This window comes from Motacilla alba, chromosome 9 (genome assembly GCF_015832195.1).
Source record: "Motacilla alba alba isolate MOTALB_02 chromosome 9, Motacilla_alba_V1.0_pri, whole genome shotgun sequence".
NCBI classification, from domain to species: domain Eukaryota; kingdom Metazoa; phylum Chordata; class Aves; order Passeriformes; family Motacillidae; genus Motacilla; species Motacilla alba.
Genome location: NC_052024.1, coordinates 16304699 through 16328586, shown reverse-complemented (window position 1 = coordinate 16328586; position 23888 = coordinate 16304699). Strand labels below are relative to the sequence as shown.

Below are 23888 nucleotides of genomic sequence, written 5' to 3'. Positions count from 1 at the left end.
CATGGGGCCGGCGGGCCGGCACCCGCAGAGCCACGGTGCAGCGGCCCACGGAGCAAACCGCACGTGCTCGTGCTGCAACAGCTGCTCCGCTGCGTCCCAGCAGCTGTTCCAGCATCAGCAAGTAAATTCCTGCCTCTCTTCTAGGGGATACGAGGTGCTGTGGCAGCATCACAGGGGTTTGCACCCCAAAATTACCCGTGCAAAGGGCTGCTGTTGTAAGGCCACTTCGTTATTAGAAGTGGGGCCATTATTAGATTGAATGGTTGCACGGGGCACTGGAACAGACTCCACAGGGAAGGGATCAAAGCCCCAAGCCTGGCAGAGCTCAAGGAGTGTTTGGACAACTCTCAGGCACACGGTGGGATTCCTGGGGCTGTCCTGTGCAAGGACAGGAGTTAGGCTCGATGATCCTTGTGAGTCCCTTCCCACTCAGGATATTCTATGATTCTACCAGCTGAGCCTCTCGGGCCAGTCCTCCTGGGAAACAGCAAGAGATGGAGTGAAGATAGAACTGATTTTGAACTCCACAGAAAAATGGTCCATTCAAATGATAAACCAAAGGGCAGAGCTCTGGCTGTGACATGGGGAAGCAGGGAGAGAACTGGAAGAGTTAAGATCCTCCCCAGGGCACACATCAGGAGCCAAAAGATGCTTGAAGGGGTATCAGAATGAAGGTGGAAACAAGAGGGAATAGGGGGTTGTTAACCTCCCCAAGGTTTGTAGGCTCATCCGTGCCATGTTGTGAATAAAACGTGCCTCTGTTAAAAATCCTTCAGCTGGGAGCAAAGTGCTTCTGGCTTTCAGTCAGCAAGTCCCTGAAGATCAAATCATGGACCAGCATGGTCAGGAGGGAGGAACTTTCAAGGAATGAACATCAGAAACTATTAGGGAAACTGCTGGGGCTTAGCCTGTGTTTCAGAGCCATCTACAGCAGGTCCCTAGGGTCCCATCATCCATCAGAGAAGGGGCGTCAGTCGAGTGCAGAGATGCAGGTGTTGGAATGCTGTTGTGACACTCTGGGCTTCAAAGCAAATTGGATGTAAAAAACCAGGCCCTGCGCAACAAGGGAACTCAGCCAGGGCTATAACGAGCCAGTCAGTAATTTACTTAAGCCACACTTAGCCCTCATCTGCACAGGGAGGGAGAATTACCTCTTTAATCACATCCTAACCAGGCCCTTCCCCACGGCTCCTGTCATCCTGCAGACATTCTGGAACAGTTGTCTTGGACAAGCAATGTGTGGCCTCCTTTTTCCCAGCACTCGCTAAAGCTCAAATTCCAGGCTGAAACAGAAATGGAAATAGATGATTGTCAGCTATTTTCCATGGATTCTGAAACCTTTTGCTAGAGCCTGAGGGTAAAAATCATCTGTTAGCCCCATGTAGGTCAGCCAGGAGTCCCTGTCCTGATACCTCCCAACTGCTGACAGCCAGCCTGACTGACCTGGACTTTGGAGGACAGCGTCAGCTAAGCTCAGCTTTTAGGACGGATTTTTGTTTTTAAGAGGAAAAATATGTGGATGTCCAGCTGTCTCATTCCCTTTTAAACAGCTATTGCAACCTCTTGCTCCACCCACGCAGCTCTCTGTGTGCCAGGAGATGTTAATCCATTTTATCTTTTAATGTTGGCATTATCTCTTGACTCGCCCCACCTCTTCCCCTTGTGATTCTGCAGCTCAGGTCCCTTTCAGGCAGCACATAATTCAACTTATTTCCCTGCACTGCCACAGTAATGTCCCCAAGCAGTGGGGTCCTGGACCCCCAGATTTTGAGGACACCTGACCTCACCAAGGAGAGAGCCAACAGTGAAAACACTTTTGTGTTTCTTGTATTTTTCCTTATTTTTAATTACTCACCTGTGTTCGCTTCCACAACCTTTCATCCATCCATTCATCCTCATTCCCTGCAGCTGCCAGCCCACACCTCCAGAGCACGGTGCAGGGGAGCTCCCAGGCCCTGCTGAACAGTTTCTGAACTCTCTTTATTTCCCAGGATCCAGGGACTAAGCTGCTTGCTGGACTCTCATCTCAGCCAGGCAAGGAGTGATGTCTGGGTGGCTGCAGATGTGAAGCTGTACAACCTCCTCCATCAGGTGTGGGGTGGGGTGAAACCCCAGTTGGGGCTATCTAAACCATCTCCCAGTCATGCTGCTCTGCAGAAACACCAGCTCCTTTACCTGCACCTTGAGAGAACAGCTGCTGGAGAAGCAGAAAGCAGGCTGGAGGCACCTTCTTGCCTGCAGTGGTAGCTCAGAAGCTGCCACACCTGCCAGAGATGTGAAAGAAAAGTTTTCAGTTCCAAGTGGCACCAAAGGATAGAGGGATTTGCAGCAACTTTCTTGCAAGGAGATTTTAAAGATGATGTGCTCAAGAGCGCTGTTTGTGTTAATGCAGCCCAAGGACTGTGAGAGATCCCAGGGGTTTTGTCACTCTGAGTTGTGCTGTCACGTGTTCCATGGCTGCTTGCCCTGCACTGCTCACAGGAGCTTCACACTTCAGCTATGAGCTCTTCTGTGATTTTCAGAAGTTCATGAATCAGAGGCCTGTGCCTCCCTGCACAGAAAGGTGAATTTGGGAATTCTGAGACTTGGCCAGGAAATGCAAAGGCTCCAGCTTGAAACTCCACAAATATCCCTTCCCCTGTGGTAGAGAAGCCCTTCAAAGCTGCAAGAGTTTCCTTCTATGAGATCCATTTGGTCTCTGGCTCCTTCATCTCTGAGGAGCCTGAACAAAGACAGGATGGATTTTCTTCTGACTTCTGTAAACCAGCATGTCCTACTTCCACCTGGCAGGCTCACTTCCTACATACAACCATTTGTCTCTGCCTTTTCCAGGTCTGCTTTTGTCTTGCTTGCCTTTTCTCCTCGGTAATCTTTAGTCCCTCCTCTTTAGACAGCATGCAATTCCAAAGCCTAGCTAAAATGCAGGATGGACTCTTAACAAAATATAGATATATATTTGCACAGCTCACCCCTGGCACTCTGCCCAGACTCAAAATGACCCCTTCATACACTTAAGCTGATGGTGGGAAATTGAGCATGGATGACATACATCAGGAAAATAAATGCTGCCTATTTTTATTACTAAGATCTCTTAGTGATACTGGCAGTGGCCTTGCCCTTGTGCATTAAATGCAGCCTTTATTAACACTCACAGTCTCCACTTTTGTACAGTGGGCGATTTGGAGGCAAGTGGAGCCATGAGTGAGTGTATTGATGGCACCCTGACTGTTCACTGGTTCTCATTTGAGGACTGGGTTACAACTGCTGGCTTTATTTTATCCATTACTTAATGCTTTTATCAGTTGCACTCAGATTGTTAAGAGGGGTTAATTTGCTCATGTTAAAGAGCAGCCTGGCTCCTGGGATGTGTAACAAACCTGAGACTTCCCCCCTCACAATCAACTCTGCTACACAAACATAAAGGCCATGAAGATGATTAGAGGGCTAGAGCACCTCTCCGATGAGGAAAGGCTGGAAGAATTTGCGTTGTTCAGCCTGGAGAAGGTTCCAGGGTGACATTATTCAGGCCCTTCTGTACCTGAAGGGGTACAAGAAAGCTGGAGGGGGACTTTTTACAAGGTGATAGTGTTCTAGTGACAGAACAAGGGGCACGGCTTCAAAATGACAGAAGGCACATTTAGATTAGATAGAAGGATGGAATTATTTCCTGTGAGGGTGCTGAGGCATCAACACAGGTTGCCTGGCAAAGCTGCGGATGCCCCATCCCTGGATGTGTTCAAGGCCAGTGTGGATGGTCTTTAAAGCCCCTTTCAACTCAAACTGATCTGTGATTCAAATTTCTGCAGCACAAAGAAAGCTGCCTTTGTTCCAGGGAGTAGCACAGTATTTATCTTAAACCTTCTCCACAATGCTGGTCCCGTTGGCTCCGGCCTCGGGACACACTCAGTCACAGAACTGCTGGGTTTGGGAGGGACCTCTGGCGATCATCCAGCCCAACCCCCAGCCGAGGCAGGGTCACCTGGAGCAGATGGCACAGAACTCGTCCAGGTGGGTTCTGAAGGTCTCCAGCAGAAGCTGCTCCGGGTCTGAGCACCCGGGTGCCCGGCACCAGCCGAGGCCACGGGCGGAGCTCCGCCGAGCACCCCAAAGGCGAGACCGGGGGACCCCCACTGCCTGGGGAGAAGCGCCAGCCAAGCTCCAGCCGCTCGGGGCCGTTCGGCCGCCGTTGACTGGGCCCGGGGCGGCTTCTCGCCCCCTCGACTGCTCCTCGCTGAGGCGTCCCGGGCCGGGGACCGCCCGCTGCCGCTGCCCGGCCATCCTGCGGCGCCTCCATCGCGGCCACGTCAGGCCCAACCGAAGAGTCTCGGCGACCGCTGCGCACCCACCCTCGAGTGAGGGAGAGCGCGGTCTGATTGGTCAGCAGCGCTGACATTCCTGCGCCAGAAGGCGGGGCGAGGAGGGGACAGCAGAGGCTGATTGGTCGGCGCGGCGGCGGGCGGCCGCTGGGGTTGGTTGCGCCGGGCAGTGGCGGGTGCGCGGGAGGGAGGGGCGGGGGGTCCTGAGGCTCCGCTGTCACCGCCGCGCTCCCGCCAGGCCCGGCCCAGCCCCGTCCGCCCGCCCGCGGCGCGGCAGGACCATGTCGGCCACGGACGAGCGGGCCAAGGAGATTCTCCGCGGCTTCAAGCTGTATCCTCCGTGCGGGGGCCGTGAGGCGGCGCGGGGGGCGCGGGGATCGCCGCCCCGCTGTGGCGAGGCGCCCGGGGCGGGAGGGAGGGTTGCCGTGGCAACGCGGTTCTCAATGGCGTCCGCGCTCCGGCGGTGGCGTGAGGGTCCCTCAGGGCTGGGACCGGCCCTGAGCCGGCTGGGGCGGGGGACGGGCGAGGAGGCCCGTGACGCCGGGGCCGGGGTCCCGTCCCTGCCCTGCGGGGTGCCGCGGGTGAGGGGGTCCCCGCGGCCGGAGTCCTCAGCCGGGTGGCAGCGACCACCGCCCCTCCGGCCCCTGAGAGCGGCTGGGCCGGGGGCGGCGGCCCCGGGCAGCAAGAGCCCCCCACCCGCGGCGAGGACAGCTTCCAGAGGGCAGGTGAAGTAGCTCTGCGCCAGGATGATCTGATCCCTTTCCCTCCGGCCTGCGCTTAAGCACTTCTGCTTGGAAAGGAAATACCTGGTCGTCAGGTCCAGGAGCTACTAAACAGCTTGTTCCTTGTCATACCGTGAGGTACTGGCACATGTGTTGGTCGTGCAGTGTCTTTTATTGCTGACGTATTCTGCGTGTAAATGCCTTTCTGTGCAGCTCGTTTAAAAACTTTTCATGTCGCGGCTTTCAAAATGCATTCTGATTTTTTGTCTGTGGTACCTGGATGTGAATTTAAAGCTGATGAAATGAGGTAGATCTGAGCTCGGAAAGGAGGCGAGAGCCTTTGTGCACCTTCCAACCCTGGATTTCAGCAAAGTAGAGAAAGACTCGACCTTAAGGCCCATGTTCAAACTAAGGGTGTGAGAAATAGTGTAGTTTTATTTTACATGTGGAATATTTTACTGAAGTAAATTTTTCTAAGCTTAGAAGGCAAATGCAAGCTTGCTATCTTGACCTTTAGACATCAGAATATTGTGAGTTGGTTTATATTTCTTTTTTTTTTTACAATAAAAAGGACAGAAGTGAAGGAAATATCCTCTTGATCAAAACCTGTTATTTCTAAACAGGGTGGTGAAGTTTTTTTGTTCTGTGAGATGTTCATAATCTCTATGCCAGCTGTAGCAGGATCTGATTTTCTGGGTTGGATTTAGACAGATAGCTTTTATCAAACTATAAGCAGATGCTTTTCTTTACTTTTTATAGAATCATTGCAGTCTCCCCCAGCTGTTAGTACTGCATCTGGTTCCTTTGCTTCTGCACTGGCACTATTGACAGTTCTTTGTATTTATGAAGATGTAGAATTTTAGCTGTCAAAACATAAATTAAAAACCTTTTGTGCTGGCAATTAGAAGAATAAGCTTCTGACAAGACCAGACTAAGCTGTTGGTAGAAGTGAGGAGTGCCTTGAAAGTTAAGTCTAGGGAGCAAACTTTTACGTGCTTTTTGCATGTGTTTGTACATAGTCTTTATTGGATAGCAGAATTTACATAAAGGCCTTTGTCCAGCTCTGAATGAAATAATACTTTTGGTGTTTGCTGTCTCAAAGAGAAAATGCTTTTTGCTCTTTGAGTGGAAGGATGTCAGACAACAAACTATGATCTCAAGCAGCCATAGCATGGACAAGAAGCTTTATTGGAAGCACTCTGCAGTCTGTGTTGGAGTGTCTCAAGCCTAGTCTTCCTTTGTTTGTCCTTGCAAAAAAAAAAAAAAAAATTAGTTCTGTAAGTCAAAATCTGGACCACACTTCTCCAGAAACATGGTAGAGTACATTGAGAGTTGCCACAGGGGCTGTGTAGTGCAAAGTCTGACAAACAGGAAAGTCTGGAGAAGCATTTCATAACTGAAACTTTTAGCGAGTTGAAATAGTTGAGAAACATCTATGTTGCCTTTAGTAAACCAGAAGAGAGGCTGAGCAGACATTCCTCATTTGTGAGGAAGCCTTGAGACGCCACACCATCCCCACAGGAAACTGCTCATGCCCAGCTGTGACCACGCTCCCTGCAAGGGAGGCATCAGCTCAGCCCTCCCTTCCCCTGTCCAGGGCCAGGCGTCTGTTCCAGAGACAATTGCAGGTCAGAGGTGCTTTATCTTCCAGCCACCCTATTGCTGCATGTACTCATTTAATTAACAGAAAGGAAGAGAGAAACGTGTTCTGAAAAACTGTTCAGTTCGTACTTTGAGTACCTGAAAACTTTCCCCTCTGCTCCCTCAAGGGAGGGAGTTCAGCTCCACCAACTTAAGCACATCTGCAACCTTGGCACTTCAAACTGGGCTTGCTTTCAGCACAAGAGAGGAGCATGGCTTTGCACCCAGGGGCTGTGTGCAAGGGATTCCTGGGGAGGCAAGAATAGTTGCTAGGGTCAGAAGCATCACTGAGGAAGCAGGCTTCCAAAATAATCCCTAATTTTAACACGACAGCAGACACTCTAGCTGGAAGTCCAGTTCACATTGGGTAATCAGAGTTTCCTCAAACGGTTCTGTTTACTTGTGGTTCCTGAAAAGGGGTTAATTACGAGCTTTCCGACTCATTGGGGCATGCTGGATGATTGGGGCATGTGGAAATTAAATTATAGCCTAAATCCACCCTCTAATTTCAGTGCAAAGATAGGTTTTCCTTCCTCTATGACACTAGTGCAGAAACATGTTGTGACTAATGTCCCAAAATCCAAGCCAGGAACATTTATTCCCTCTTCTCATGGATTTTACTATTTTAAAAGTACTAAAACCAAGGGAAATATATTTAATGCTTGCAGGAAAATGAGAATGCTATACCTTATTACACTTACCCTAAGAATTTTTGTGGCACCAGTTAATATTGAATATTAACACTCCAATAAATAGGGTGCAGAAAAATTTTGAAAGCAGACAACAAACAGAGCTCATCACTTGTTGAGGAACAATATTTGCTAACAGAGCTTGTGTGTTTGTCAACAAACTGTTCTGAAGGCACTTGTCTGAACAGCAGTTGTTACACCCAACACAATATCTACAGGTAGTTTAGTGCTATGAAAACGCACTTGTTTGGCTACAGGCAACATCAGTCCAGTTGGTAAGTGAAGATCCATTTGTGTGAAGTATTAGCCAAGTCTTATTTCTGCAAGTATTTATGCACATCTGGTCCTGTGATATCAAATGCATGAAATTTGATTATGCCTTTTTTTTTTTTTCCCCCTCTGGAAGATGGGAGAGTAACTCTGTCTGGCTACAGAAGGGCATTTTACTTGACTCTCACCCTTTCAACACATTCTTCAGATCTTGTTCTGTCATTTTATCTTCAGTGTGTACTATTAAATGTGTGTATTTAGCATCCTTTATCAAAAGAAAGTAACACCAGTGATGTACTTCCCCAGCAGTCAAAGTTCAGGGTTGTTTTATTTTGATGGCTCCCCCTTAACAATTTGTGGGTTGCCTCTTTACCTTTGTTCTGAGATCAAGTAGCACAGAATTATTTTTTTCAAAATGTGCTAGAATAAGGACCCTGTAGATAGTTACCCTGTTTAGTTTGGTTTGCCAGCATTTGGAAAGCATCCATGCTGTAGGTTAGAAATACCCAGTCATGGTTTGCAGCAGCAGATTCACATCCAGCTCTTGAGGGACCTCAGTCCAACTTCTTTAAGCAGTTCTTACTGTGAGATTTCAGTCAGAACAGCAAGGAGGAGAAAACCCAGATAAGCTGGTTGATTCTCACAGGATGGTTAAAGTGCCATGTCTTGCCTCTCAACACAGAAGTAAGGACATCTGCTTTCTATTTTAAATCTTACAAGTCAAACAAGATACCACCTTTTATTTGCTTCTGTACAGAGAAGTCTTATCAAAATCTCTGTAGTATTAATTGTCCTGTAGCTGTTTATCAGTTTAGGGTAAGTTTTTCCATGAACTTCATTTTTAGGCTGTGTAGTAGCCTGTTCTTCAGAAGTCTCCCGAAACAAGGTAATACAGTGAACATAAGCAAGAAGAGACAACATTAACTGACAGTATTAACTCCAGAACAATTACAGAGTTATGAAACTCATGTTTGTGGTCAGTGTAAATATACACCTGCAGCTCAAGCACTCCAACACTTGCAGGCAAAACTTCTCATGCCAAAGGCTGGCCTACTTTCCTACAGTCCTCAAAGTTCCCTGTGCAACATCTTCCCAGCTCCCAGGGCTTTGTCCAGCTTTATTCTCACCATTGTTTTTCTGCCTAGGAAGTCCTTCTAGCAGAGTATTATTCTCTTTGAAAGATGGGTAGAGCTGTAGTGAAAATACAGTTATACCAGAATCACTAGGAGTGTCTATGAACTTTATATTACTCTGCAGACAGGAAAACTTCTACTGGCAACTTCATCCTGGTCTGCTGTACACACAGGAGCTGAAGTTAATGACAGTCTTGGCCATCAATTTCTAGAACAGTCACTGGAATTTTGAACTAGTTTGATGCAGCATTCCAAAGTTGAGCAATCTAATTGGAAGCAACATTGAAATAAGTTTCCAGTTTCATTGTTAGGCTGGTAGGTGTTTGGCAGGTTATTCATTTGAAATGCTTACCTGCTGTGGTGTTTACAAAACTGACAAGGGAACAGCTTTAATTGGCTTAAAGATTCCCCTTTGTTTTGAGGTTTCCTCTGTGCACTTCCTCAAATCTCACTCTCTTAGACTCCTTACAGTGGTATAGAAAGACAAACGATCAATTTCATGGGTTGAAAGGAGACACTGGCCAGCCAAAAGATGGAACAGGACTTCCCAGAAGCTGAGACATGTACTCTGTAGAGACTCAAAGCAGAACTTGCACGTAGCTTGCTCTAATTCAATTTTAAAACACCCTGGAAAACATGAGTTTGTTCTCCCTCATCCATCCATCATATTTCTGGTTTTTTGAACCCTCTTACTTTCTACAGAACTTAAAGTACTTTACAAGCAAGAGTTGTCCACATTCCCAGTTAGTCTGACTGGAACAAATTCCCACCCTGGCAGCGTTGAGAGATCTTTGTTTCAGAGACCAGAGTTTCTCACAGAAGCTTTAGGCAGGTTGTAGTTGGTAGTTGAATGTCATGGTAGTCAAGGTACCTTTACCATATCAGAATTATTTCCAGCATTTGCAGAAGTCCTGCACTGTGCAATGATCTCTAGTTCTGGCATGCTGAACACAGAGTCATCATGTTCCTTATGACTGAGCCATGAGGCACATTTGCAAATAAAGCAAGAGCAATTTTACCAGGTTTGGTTTTACCTGCCTGTGTGAACACCAGTGAACACCTGTGTGAACACCAGTTCATTCCCGAGTGAACACCAAAAACTTCATGTCCTCGCCTTGTTAACTTTCATTAAAAAAGTGTAAATCTTTAATTGTGCTTAACCTGTGATTTGCATTAACTTGCTATCTGAGCTACAGTCAGATTTAATGCAGTCCCTGTGTAGTGTTGGAAGTGGGGGTTTGTGCCCATGACAGTGGAAGGAGCATCACAGGATCCAAATGAGTTGCCAGGTGCCACAGAGAATACATCTGGCATCAACTTAAAAGGGGAGGTTGACGTTGGAGTTGGGGTTTTTCTTTTTAATCTGCGATATTGCTTTAGCACTTTGTAGTTACAAATTTATGTCTAAGATTTATCCTTTGATCTCTCCAAAGCCTACCCATCCAGCATTTTACTGGAATTATGGTTTCAGTATTTTTAACTGCTTGCTTAGTGCCAGCCTAACGAAGTACTTAAAATAATGCAGTTGTCATTAGCAAAATTATTTCCCCTTGTTTCCTTTGTATCATATTAAGATATCAGTTACTCTTTGCATCCTTGGAAGTCATTGGTGCCTTATGCTTCAGCTGTTGTTACAGTATTTGAATTTCCACAGAGCAGAAGATAGTAATTTAATCCATCAAGTGAGAACTGGTAGAGCTTCTTCCCCCCCCACCCCCTGCATTTTCACAGCCAACATACAGGATAAAAGCCAAGCTTACACAGACATAGACAAGTAAGGGAGGTATCCAAAAATCCTCAAATTAAACAGATACTGTTCAGAGGAGGGTTTTTTAATATAGATGTCTGATGTGGTTCTTGTGTCTCTGGCAAAAAGTTTTCTGTTAGCTGAAGCAGCCGTAGTGTGGAAGCTGATTTGACTTGTTCTTATGTGTTTATCTCTGAATTTAAGCTGATCCTAGAAATAAGTTGAGTCCAAATTTTACTTGAAATTTCTAAGATAGTAGGCTACTATACATCTTATATTTATGTAAGAAAAGCCTCTTCTACTTGTCTAAGTTGGGAAATTAAGGCAACTTGAAATTTGAGCTCAGAGTCTCCATTAAAGATAAAGCAGTGCTTTGTTTACATCTAGCAGTCGGTGTTTGAATACCTCAGAAGTAGGAGGTATGCTGCATTCCCAGGTGCAGGGAACAAGCAGAAAACATCATGATCTACTAAGGTCCACATGGCAACATTGAATTTTGTCCTTTTTTCCTGCATATTAGTTTCGCAGAGTTTATAAAATTTAGTTATTTAAAAGGTGATTTTTGCATATCTGTTGCTCTCACATCTTAAGGAGCGCATCATATGTTGATTCTAGATGTGAAATAAACTGCAGCAGCAAGCACAGAATAGTAACAGCTTTTCTCAAGTGCTGCCTTTTTGTCCTGAGACTACATCAGGAGCACTCACAGAAGCAAGTTTGTCATCTGTGTAGCATCACTCCCCGAGCAGTTTGAGGGAGTATCCCCATGCACTCACTGGCCATTACTGTGAGGTTTCCAAAGCCATTTGGCCTCATGCCCAAGCAGACATTGTAGGACTATTGGGAGGCTCTGTCCAGAAGACACCTGAGAGTGTTCTCTTAGGAACCAGATCTCAACTGCACATTGCTAAATTCTAGTTGACAGCCAGGATTTTCAGCTGTGATTATGAACTCGAGATTCCATTGTCATCTTTCTCCTGAACAGAGTTCTCATTGTGACAGAAATGTTATGCATAGAGGAGACTTAAGGGAAACAGTATCAGATTAGTTCAGTCATGAGTGAGCCTTTGAGTTGATTATGTTCATGACTAGAATTTCAGGCAACATTCTTCTGGAAGAATGGCAGGCTTAGGTAGAATGAGGAAGAATTTTTTTTTTTTATTATTTTCAGTCAGCATTTGGGATAGCAGTGCAGAAAAGAATATTATTAAATTTATGCTGTATTGAAGGGATTGTAACTAACTGGGAGCAGGAGTCTTCCATTGGAGATTGAGAGTGCAGGGTCTTATACTTAGCAATTCTACAGAGGACTATTTCTATGGGTTGGTCTGTATGCTAACTGTACATAACCTTCAGCTACTCTGTAGCAAGGCAGAAGCTTATTTGGTCCTTGGGACAGCTAATTATATCCCATCTTTTCTTATGGATAGAAAGCAGGGAAGATCATATACTTTACTCACCAGTGAAAGCAGATTGCCTGCATGCCTCCTTCCTCCTCTTCACATGACCTAATTTAAGCCTTTTGAGAAGAAGGCTGCACGTTCTTGGAATCAAGAGTTGATCTGATGTTTTAAAGTGTCAGAGACTTCTGATCAGGGACAGCCTGCTGAGGAAGCAGAGAGTTAATGTCAAGTCACTTTGGTTTGGAAGGTCAAAGGAAATTGTATTTCAGGAAGCAGTGGAAAAGCTGGCTATTTGCATGACTTTATTAAAAAAAAATATGTGTGGGAAAATTCTTACAGAAACCCTTACTAAGGGGGACCCAGTTTTGATTCAAGTGTTGGCATGAACTGTTGCTAACGCTGCTTAAGGGAGTTCTGCAACACTCTCAACTGCTCTTGAAGGAAGTTTTGAAGAGAGAGAAGGTAAGGGAACAACCATTGTCCCCATTAATGTACTGCCATGTGGTGAAATAGACCAACCTATCTGGAAATTGGACGCCAAGAAATACCTACCAGCCTTTAACACAGGTGGATCTTCTGAAGGTACTTTAGACATTTCACTTTCAGTTTAGCTCCTTAGAGTACATTTGAGTGCATTAGAATACTGGCCTGTCAGTTAGAGTCCAACTTAAGATTTCACTGCTTCTCTAGTAAAGTTACTTCCTTTCCCAGAAGCTGAAATAAAGAGGGGGAAAGTCCTTCTGTTTGTGTTACTTTGCTTGAACCTTAATAGCCCTAAAGTGAAATTTAAAAACAGCTTAGTCCAGGAAGTGGCATCCTGCTTCTGAGCAAAGAGACATCCAAAAATACCTGCTCTTGCATTCTTGCTGCTCCATGCTTCTGTCACAGCAGCTGTACAGAGCATGGATTGCAATCCCCAGCTGCTTGTTGCCTCCTTTTCTGAGTCACTAGCCAGGCTGCTCAGATGAGCCCTGCAGCCTCCTGCATGCTGGCTTAAACAACTTCAGCCACAGGCTGAGCAGCAGGACCTGGTGCTGCTTGGCAGTCCTACCAACAGCTCAGCTGTTCAACTTGAGGGAGAAGTTAAGAAGCAGCTGGGGAGGGCTGTAAGCAGAGTCCTCTCCAGGCACTGCTGCTCTTGGATGTTATCCCCCCAGCCTCAGATCAGGTGAACCCAATGCAGCCTCGTGCTGTGTTCTCCAGCACTCAGCACCACCTTACCTGAGGAGGCTTCTCACTCTCCATGTTTAGTTATCCAGCACCAATTCTAAAAACCTAGCTTACCATTATTAATTGAGCATTTTAGCTTCAATATGATGAGTCTGTGGTCACATAATTTCTTTTAAGAGAAATGCATTTGAGATGACCTCAGTAAGGTAGTCATTTTCTCTTTGCCCTTGACCTGTGCAGGAAATCATCAGCATTACTGTGTGAACAGTTACTGCCTGGTCACCAGGCAAAGTCACAAGCAGGGTCTGGAACCATGCAGCAAGTGCCATTATTCTGTGCAGCTCTCCATGAACCAGACAGAGGAAATCACTGGCTAAAAACCCCATGCAGCCTTGGAGAGCAAATGCATGTTGTTTTTAAATATTCTTTCCAGGAAGAGACAGAGAAGCAAGCCAGTGCATTTCTCAACCCCATTTGGGCTGTTCATTTATGGAACCCTCATTAATCCACAAAGCATTGTTACAGTTGTATTGTTGCCATAAAAACACAGTATTTAAACAGCTCCAGAAAGGAATTCTTCTTTGTGCTTCCCCCCATAATTCCTTCAAAGGCAACTGCATTATTCTACTGCCACACTGACCTGAAGGGTTAGCTTCACAGGAAGGAAGAAACACCGGTTTCCTGGTTTTCTAAGCATCTTCCATTCTACCACTGGAATAAGTTCCTTTCCTCTCACCACTGGCAATCCCTCCATGACCAAATTAGAGGGGAGGCATTAACCAGGCAGCTGTAGCACAAACCTCTACTGCTGATCCCCCAGCCATGCTGCCCTCTTCAAGGTTCTCTTTCTCATATAACTACAGCCCTGCCAGTGGCCAGCTGAAAATGTTTCACAGTTCATGATGGTCTCTTGCATTGTTTGCACTGATAAAACAGTACCTTGTTTTCCTGCTTAGTAGCATTGTCTACATCACTCCTAGTGTTGCCAGTTCTGAAATAGTAAATGCAGTGAATGAGGCAGTCGAATGTTTGGAAAGATGCAAATTCAAATAAAAAAGGACTATATTTTAATGTAGGCACACGTGTAAAGGGTGCAGATAATGGCAGTTTTCCAGCTTTTTGTGTCTAACTTCTCCGCATTAGCATTCACCTTAACGCATGCTAATGAATGAATGCTTATGAAGTCCACACTTTGAAACACCAAAATAATATTTTATGAACATGATATTTGTATTCCCTCTAAGTCTAGCTTTCCAATAAGCAAATTTTTATTTTATTATTATTAATACCTATATTGAAAGAATCAACTTGTGAATTACAGCTGATTGTATTTATACATTCTGTCCTTTTTCACAGCAGAAATAAGATTGCTTGAGCTGAAAAATATATTAATATATTTTTACTGAAATTGCAAAAATCTGATTTAATGTATTCTGAAAATTTAACATACAGCAACAAGCATGTTAAAATAATAAAGTTTAAACCTTAGTGTAAACATAACTGTAGATTTTATTGACAGTGAAAACTGTAAGAGCTGCTTGGAAGCAGAGTAGAGTAATAGAGGTCATTGCCTTTTTTATTGTTTCAGTGGAAGTTTCATTACTCTGTCTCCGCTATAATGTTGGGGTTTTTTTTTTCTGAATTCTGATGCATGCTACAGCAGAGAGATGCTGGTTTGGGCACAGACCCTCTGTCTTCCAGATCATGGTGATCCTGGTGACATGCTCAGAGGTTCACATCAGTGTAGGTCATGTTACTGGAGCTCTAGAGGTTGGTCAATGTACAGCATTCTTAACTAGTTTTGGAGAGGAGGTATTTTTCCTCCTCTCAACTATTTGGAACTGAATTGTTTCCTTGTACTTTCCCTGTTTTGCTGTAGTGCTTTTCCAAACAACTCTCTCTCTTTTCAGACTGCCGTTCTGTTGAACACTGTGTAAAATGTTGGGATGGTTAAATTGTCAAATCACTAGTCCACACTGCCAATTGAAGCACTTCTCATATTCTGGAGATTCCTAAAAAAGCACAGTGGTTCTGATATGGAGTCCTTGTTTTTTGAGAGTTCTGCTTCAATCTGCATAAATCCTTGTTTATTCCTCTGCTTTGCATCCACTTTGAGCAGCCTCTGGTCCATTTACAAGATTAGTTTCCTCCTGCAACTGCCAATCGTTCCCTCCTGACTGTATTTTCATTTTGCTTTCATTCTCCACTTGGTCTGTGCACTCTTAAGTTTTCCTCCCTTCCTCAGAAGAGACAAGATAATGAACTTGTTTTCCTTGAATAATCGTAGTCCTGTCAGTTTCGAGTGGAAAACCAAAAATTGTTTGATCTGTATTTGCAGCATGTGATCCTGCCAGCATAGTACTCCAGAGATAAAACCACTTCAGTGTCTCAGATCCATGACTTTTCTTTCTCTTACACATGAAATAATTACATCACTTTGGTCTTGTCCTCTGAGTCTAGAGGGCACTGACATCCACCTAAGTATTCACATCTTACTGACTCCCTCAGCTTAGCATTGAGGCATTTGCTGCCCGTGTGCAAGGCTAAAGCATGCCCACTTCTCATGCAGACATAGTCCAAGTTAAAAAAAACATCTATCAAAACTGAAGTATTTGTAGCACCAGTGACATTCAGGCCAATACTATCCACAGGGACTGTCTATCCAAGGAACCATTTAAGCTAATGCCCGGAAAAGTGTGGCTTGTTCCTCTGCTGTGCTGTGTCAGCAAAGAGGAGATTGGCATTTGTCATTGTGGACTTTATGAAAGTGCTTGTTGTAGCTGTTCCTCTGGCTGATTTGAATTTTTATTTTGTTTATTAGGTGTAGAGTGTGAGTGCCAGGGCTAAATGCTGTTTTATATGAAATCTCAATAAGATTAAATCCCCTTGCCATTCTGTAATTAATTTCAAGGATATTGTGTTGTTTTCCCAGAGAACTTGTAGCGATCTCTAGATGCATTCCTGGTTACAGAACAGCTCTGGATTGAAACAGTGAGGGATGTGCTCTGTGTGACATACTGTGGGGCAGTTAAAGGTTGCAGAGGTTCAAAAAAAGCATAAAGTGCTTTGAGTGAACCACCTTTAGGAGAACTGAAGTGACTTGAGTGTCTTCTGCTCTACCAACTCTGCCACCACATTCCTGCCAGCACAGGTCCACTGGGCACAGCCAGGAGACTGAGCAAAACAGCAGTCCTGTGTTCAGCCAGTATTACTTCTGCTGCAATAGTTAGTTTTCACTCCTGTCATAAACAGAAACCCTTACAGACTAATTACCAGATGTACTGCAGCAGCAGCACTTGTCCTCTGAAGGCTGCAATTGGCATTTGCTTTCAAAGCTGTGCAAAGAGGATCTTCTTGGGATAGCATTCATTTCTGTCTTTTTCCAGCATTACTTGTGAGAAAGGGCAAATGAGCCCACCTGGAAAATGAAGTTCAGTTGTCTGGCCCATTTTTCTGAGTAGCACACATAGCTGTAATCTCACCTTGAGGGAATACACACCATCTTTATGCCAACTGGCTTGGGCAATATGGAATTTATTGGTGCCAGGATGAACAGATGTAGCTCCACAGTGTAAATGTGCTGCACTGGATAAAGCACTGTCTGTACTTTTCTTCCCAGTGTCAAAGAAGAGGTGGCTATGTTGTTGGAAAAAGCTCTAGTCTAGGTAAAACTACATTGTTCACATGCTTAGAATTTACCCCAGTTTAACCATTTCTGCTTGATTTCCCCACTGTAGATACCTTTATCCCAGTTCCAAGTCACATCAGTGCTTTGGAATTGGACTCTCTTGGTGGAGAATAAAAACATTCAGGCAAAGGTTAAATAAGGGATAGTTAGCTCAACTCTAAACTCACTTTGTGCATTAATCTGGATTGACTCGACTGGAGTGACAAAATCCCAGTTAAATCAACTGCCAGAGAAAGGTACTGTTCAAAAATCAACATTGTGGTGAAAAGGTGTTCAGTAAGGGGAGTTCAGACAGAATCAGTGTATGAATGCGAGAGAAATCCAGTGCTTGACCTTTTGTTCCTGCTTTCTCTTGAGACTGCCAGCAAGAATCTCTTTAAGTGCTCCCTTTGCAGTTGATTTTGGTGGTGTGAACACCTGCCTTTTAACAATTAGAATAAAACTCACAAGCTCATTTCCTGGAAGGCAGGAGCTATCATGATGACTGCAGGTTTTATTGATCTGATGGGGAGGATTTGGAGTGCTGACACACAGCCTGAAGTTTCCATGGCCCAATAAAAATCCCTGGGTCCCTGAAGTCCTTTGCACAAATGAATTCTTCCTCTTTTACAGACCTCTCTGAAATTGAGACCTGGTATCTGAAGACTGAGCTACAGATTTTCCCTAAATGTTTTTACAAAGTGTTTTTCAATAGTGATTTTTTTGCTTTGTTCTGTATAGGTGGAAACCCTACTTGACAGCAACACTGAAATCTCCCCTGGCCTAGTTTCTGTTCTCAGCAGCACAAAAGCGTGCTCTCAAGCACAGTTTTATTTCTGCTCTTTCCTGATTCCCTGGAAGACCAAACAAAAGCAACTTTATATCAGAAATGTAAAAAGTCAAGGGCAGAACTCTCTCTGTAGGGACAACCATCTCTCCTTCCTGTGAAAGACACCATTGAACACCTCTTGATATGAAGATGCCTCCTTTCATGTACCAAACATTCACCAGATGTTTAGGATTGCTGGAGAACAACAGGGTGTCATTTGAATCCCTTAAAATGATGGCTCTTGAAGACTTTTGTGGTAGCTGCAGTTGCTTGTGTTTCCAGAGTAGAGGATGTCTGCCCTCCTGTGCACGGAGGGGTGTTTTAAGGGCAGCTCAGAACAGGATCTCTCCCCAGTAATAGTGCAATGTGCTGTAGACTCTTCCAGCCTTTGAGCAGTTGACCAGAAGTAAAAAGTCTTTCAAATGTACAAAATCCTTGATTCTGCCCTGGCCAGTCTTTTGTTGAAGATTTTTAAAAATCACGGTTCCTCTTGTTGGCTGAGAGTGATGTTCAAGGACCTTTGTCAGAGTCCTTGCTAATACAGGTTGAATTGTCACGTCTTATACACTAAATCTGGGGGATTTTTTGTTTGGGTTATCATGAAGACTGAGAAAAATAATTCCATAAAGAGATGGAATATATATTTGTTCTTTGTGGAATATTTTTTGCCAACAGAAATTACAATAAAATTCTTGAGTAAACTGTATCCACCTGAGAGGTAACCAAACTAGCAGGGCTGTTGACTGCTAACACACTAATCACCTACTTAATGTTAATATAGAGCAGTAGAGGAATGATTAATAGGAGGCTTTACAAGCACAGGTGTCTGGGTAGTGCATGCATCCTGGGTGTGTGCACAATGTGGTGCTGATCTCTGACATGGGCAGCAGTCCAGAGGAGCAGCAGGAAGAGCCTGATGTTGTTGAGCTGCTGGACATGCAGTGGTGCTACTGTACTGTGCCTTTTTTATCCTTGGAAATGGAACAAATAAAGGCTCTCTAGAGAGGAAGCCCGGTTGAGTTGCTTGGAATTCAGGCACAAAGAATCCAGAAGAATTTTTGCACTATTGAGAATGGCAGCCTGGTAAAATTGTGGGTTTTGAAATAGAGCTGTTTTGGATTAATAAAGGACACCTTTATGCAAAGTATTTCTGTAATTGCAGCTCATGTTCTGATTGCCTTATCAGGGGAGATGCATCCTCAATGGCATCTTTGTTTGTGTTACAATGAAAAGAGATAGAAAATAAGCAATTAAAGCAGACTTACTGAAATACCATAAATCTGAGCATTCAGCTATGCACTTCTACCTAAGATTGTTGGTTAGTTTTTGTATTTAAAAAAAATTATTGCTGCGGTCTGTACTTGCTTTGTAGTATGGTCAGACTTATGACAGAAGAAAAATTTTCTCTTTTTGTTTCAAAAACAAAAAGATCTTTTCTTCTGTGATCTTTTCTCTCTTCCTGCTTCTCACCCTAAAGCAGTCTTTTATAATTGTGCACATACAAATTAGAGGTTAATTAACTCTGTCGTATATTTGGGATCCTTTTTATTGCAATGAACCTTGTAAAGAAATACTAGAGAATCTGACACTAGTAATTTTGAAAATAGATGGACTTATCTCTGATTGTGTATCAGCTGATATTTTAGTAGTGAATAGTGTATTTTTATTGAGCTTTATGAAAATGAAAAACAAACCCGTTGCTCCCTATTTTGTGGTCTAGTGCCACCTAGACATGGGCAAGTCCAACAATAAATTTGTTTCTCCCAGGAACAGAAGATTCCCAGGGAAAAATCAGCAGACATCTTTTATATAGTGATAAGCAAATATATTTTCAGAAGAAAATGGCCTTTGTTTATCCCGTAATACTTCATGACAGCAGTCTAATATTAGTAGAAGATTAACATTGTTCAGTCATTTAAATGTGAAATCCTTATGGCAAACCATCATAGATTTTGAGTTAAATCTCAAAGACTCTTGCTTTCTAGTTGTGTGTGTGTGTGTGTGTGTGTGTGTGTGTGTGTGTGTGTTGCTTAATCTCCCTGGCCAGTACAGGGGATGTTGTGATCTCCTCGTTAAAGACGTCACACTGAGAAGATTGGAATAGAGGAATAAATAGAACAAGTGCTAGAAAGCCAAGAAGCTCATCCTGGTTGAACTAAAATGCACTCCACACAAACCACCATCCCCAGAGATCTGTTTCTCCTTAGTAAAACTCAGGTCTCATTTTGTAGAGAATGAAACCAGCTCATTTGAGGCTCTGCTAAGTATGTTTACATGGCTTTCTGAAGTGTTGTTTTACCTAACTGTGCAACTCAGTAGCCAGTATTTTTTACAGGTTACTCCTCTGGTGGAGAAAGCAGACAAGGGCAATAGCTCCCAGAGGGCAAGAGGCTCAGAATTTGGCTGGTGAGTTTCAGTATGCAGCTGAGCAGTTAAAGTTCTGCTGTGTCTGGGCTGGCTGCGTGCAGCCCCATCTCGTTATCATTAGCCTGTGTTCCTGACCTGTGCACCAGAGTTAATCTGTCAGGGGCTGCCGGATTTGTCCAGGCTGACTCTGTATCTCCAGGTGCCAGGGGCACAGTCACAGTGTGTGTCCATGAGACAGGTCTGCTGCTTCTCACTGGAGGTGGCCTGTGTGGAGCAATAGGGTGTCAGATGTTCAGACACCCTTCAAAAATGGAGGAGATCCAAAAAAACAAATACATGTTTCTTCAGGGCATTTTGTGCAAAGAAGAATGGGGCCCTGTGTTTAGGAATTCAGTGACAGGTAGATAGCTAGGATTTGAAGGATTGCCCACTAAAATGTTTTAATTGTTTGTGATAATAAATTGCATAAAAAGAATTGTGCATTGCACAAGAATGAGTGGAAAATGAATCCTTGCCCATGCTCAGCAGGATCTGGTGAGGCTGGAACTACTGGGAAGTTTTTCAGGCAAAGTTAAGTTGGGAAAAGCTTGCTGCTGGAACTTACTGCTTTTTTCCAGAATTTTTTTTTTATTCCAGCACTGTGCTTAGTCTTTGTCCTCCTCTGCTCCCAATAGATTCTGAAAGAATATAATGAAAAAAGGAAACAAGGCAGAATGCAACAGCATGGACATTTCCACACAGTCACTGCTTGCAATCCAACTCTGGGAAGCTTTAGTGGATACGGAAACAACTAATCCCAAAGTATTACAGTGCAGTGCAAGGGAATGTCTCAGTGTCACAGGGCCATTTGTGGATCCTTGTAGAGCTGGTTGGGCATTTGTTCTGAAAGCACAACTCTGCCCAGCACGGAGTTTATTTTTAGTTTTTTAACCAAACAGCTTCAAGAGTTGGAAATTTCTCTGAAATATAATTTCTCAGCCACTGTCATCCTGTGTTCAAGAAGTCTGACTTGAGGCTGATGATGGGGTAACTCTGGTACCAGGCTGTTTGGACTTACTTAAGCAAAACGTGTTTACATTGGTTCATCTCTAGGAGTCCTTTAGACTCATAGTCCTCTCTGAATGTCATTCTGTGCAAAATTGATGGTCTCTTTGTACAAAATGGAGCCTGCCTGTCCCTGCCAGCAGCGAACAGCCATAGCATTTGTCCCAAGAATTTGTCCTTTTAGATTTACCGCTGGCTGCCTTTTGCAAAATTATTGCTGCAGTTCCTGGAGCTGGCAGTTGTGAGGACAATTTGAATACATGGAAAAGTGCTGTGTTTCTGCTCATTCACTGGGCTCTCTTTTACTCCTAATGAGCTGTGGAAGGAAACCTTGTCTATTAAAGCATGTTAGAAACTTCGTATCAGGGGCATCACTAGTTTTCAGAGCAGTGGAGATTTTTAAGCTTAGGTGGCTACTCGCCTTAAATCAGCAAAAAAGAGCTTGTGGTGTTGAGCATGACTTATACACTGAATTCATTGAAGCACTTTGAGCTCAAAATATACTAAATATACTTGAGTGTCCAGACTTAGAGCAGAAAAAGAAAAGGAAATTTCCATAGGAGCGGAGCTCTAGTTGAATTAATAGGAACTAAGGCAGGAACAAATGCTATATTTTTCCCCATGACTTTTCTGGTTTGTATTTCTAGTGTTTATTTAAGTTGTCTTAAAGAAAAGAATATTATTGATAAGTTTCAGAGGCTTACACATTTTTCTAATTTAGAACCATTTTCCTTCTGTTGTCAGAGGCAATACAGCCATTTTGCTGTCCTGCTTTAATATGACATTTTAGACACTTAAAAGTCCTTCTAATTCTGCAAGCAGTCCTCTTTATTTCCTTCCTTCTCCCCACTTCCATTAGCAATCCTTGGCAGTGATTCAGAACCACCCTGCATTCGAGATAGGGTGACTGAGAAACCAACAAAAGCAAGAGAAACAGAGTGAAGGAAACCACTGGCACCCACCCCACAGCATGATGGCAGCAATCTGTGCTCCTGCAGTCACTCCAAGGTACAGTAAGAGTTTCCATCAGCCACGGAGCACAGTTCCTGGCTGCCTAAAGAGAGAGGCAGTATTGTCTGTTGAAGCACAAGTCTTGAAGCCAAACACCTCCTGAGATGTCTTTCCTCCTCTCTTACTGATTCATTGTGTGGCTGTGGGCAAGTCTTCATGCTTATTTCCCAGTGTCTACAGCAGGCAGTTATTAAAAAGCTGCTTTGAGAGCATGAGTTGAAGTTTTTGAAGCACCATGTAGTACTAGGCTTGGTTTAAGTTACTGATCAGTGAGCTGTACTGTACTGCCTGTTCAGGGGGGCATCCTGGCTCTCCAGTTAATTGCTGAGGTTTGCCTCTTGTCTGGGGTGGCACTTGGTAGATGACAATGACAATGTGAAGCTGTGCACTCTGGTAGCACAGTTCACACCAAAGCCAAATCTCTCACCAATTTCCAATCTGCATATCTGTTCTTAGTAGTATATTATATATTAGTGCCTCCAGTAAATGACATATTCTTTTCAAATATGTGAGACTGATAAATCTGGACTATCAGAAGCAGTCTTCAGAGCTCCGTAGGCTGGTGTGCTAGAGAGCTCTGTACGAAGAGATGTGAAATGAAGGAGAGAAAAAAGACATTAAACACTAAAGGGGGAAAAAAGCACATAGTCACTACATAAGCGCAGGCAGCTGGAAGTCATGGAGGCTTTTTGTGTTGTCAGTTGCTTATTTTACCAGGGGGACACTTTCAGCCCAAGATACTGCTTGGAGTTGGATGGATGAACGGAGCAGCGGGGGGACCTGCTGATGCTCAGCTTTGCCATTCTCCATAAACATCACTTTGCTCAATAGAGAAATTATTGCAGGGGCCTTCAAGGAACAAAGGCATCGACTGGCCACAAGCAGTGCTGATAAAACTGCCTCTTTAGAGCCTTTTAGGTTTGCTTTTTCTCTACTTTTCACACAGGGCTACAGGTCATTCAAGTGAAACTGTATGAAAATGCCAGCTAAGCAGCCATGTTTATCCCTTTTAAAAATTTGGTCAAAGAAGTCATTGTTCCTCTGCTCAGGTCTGTGCCCTTTCAGTATGGAGAAGTGTGAAGATCCTTTTAGACATAAAAATTCCAATCCTTCAGTGTTGCAAAAATGACATGAAATCAATCCAGGCTTTCTTTTATAAGCAAGCCAATATAATGCATATTTTAAAACAGCTGAATAATTGTATAAAATAAAGAGGCATATTGAGGTTTAAAATGCCTCATTCCATTAAAGCTGATTTTATTGCATGACTGTCGTGACATCAGCTCTGTAAAGAACAATAGTCCATAGCAATTTACAGGGAGATAAATTCCTGTGAGGGCTTCTAGCTGCAACCTTATCTATGAAAATGAAGTTATGCACCAGAACCCCTTGATAGACTGTTTCCATGAAACTCCCTCTCGTTCACTTATTGCTGAGAACCTTGAAATGTTACCATAATAGTTTAGCTGTGAAGAAATTTTTGTTTTGAAGTAGTTAAAACAAAATAAAGTTATTTCAATGGCTGAATCACTTTCAATGCTCACTTGCAGAGAGGAAAATTGTTTGATGTGCTAAAATTAAAAAGTGGACAAACTGATTGCAATTGTTTTGGGGTTTAAAGAATGTAACTTAATTTTAAGCATTCTGGATGTGGCTCCTCCATCTGTCCTGCAACCTGTCTTACCTTTTGATATAGGCCAGGCATCTTCTCTAAGGAAGTTCCAGTGTTTTAATTGTATTTTTAGTTTCTCTTGTATACATGGGGTCTCTGTTAGCTTTCTCTGTACTTACATTCAGTTTTATTCTGAGCTACAAGGAACCCATTTTAAAATTATGTTCTGATAAAGCCCTGTGGATTTTAAAGGTCACATTCTTTTCT

General features: G+C 43.8%; 1 protein-coding gene across 1 annotated transcript in view; it reads left to right on the top strand.

Moving 5' to 3' along the window:
* Positions 1–4474: 4474 nt before the first annotated feature.
* The window catches only part of PDE6D (phosphodiesterase 6D), a 34611-nt gene continuing 15197 nt past the window's right edge, over positions 4475–23888 (top strand). Inside the window, exon 1 of the mRNA XM_038145901.1 lies at positions 4475–4647. Coding sequence (XP_038001829.1) covers positions 4598–4647 — 50 coding nt within the window. The 5' untranslated portion in view covers positions 4475–4597. The remainder of the gene's footprint in view (positions 4648–23888) is intronic.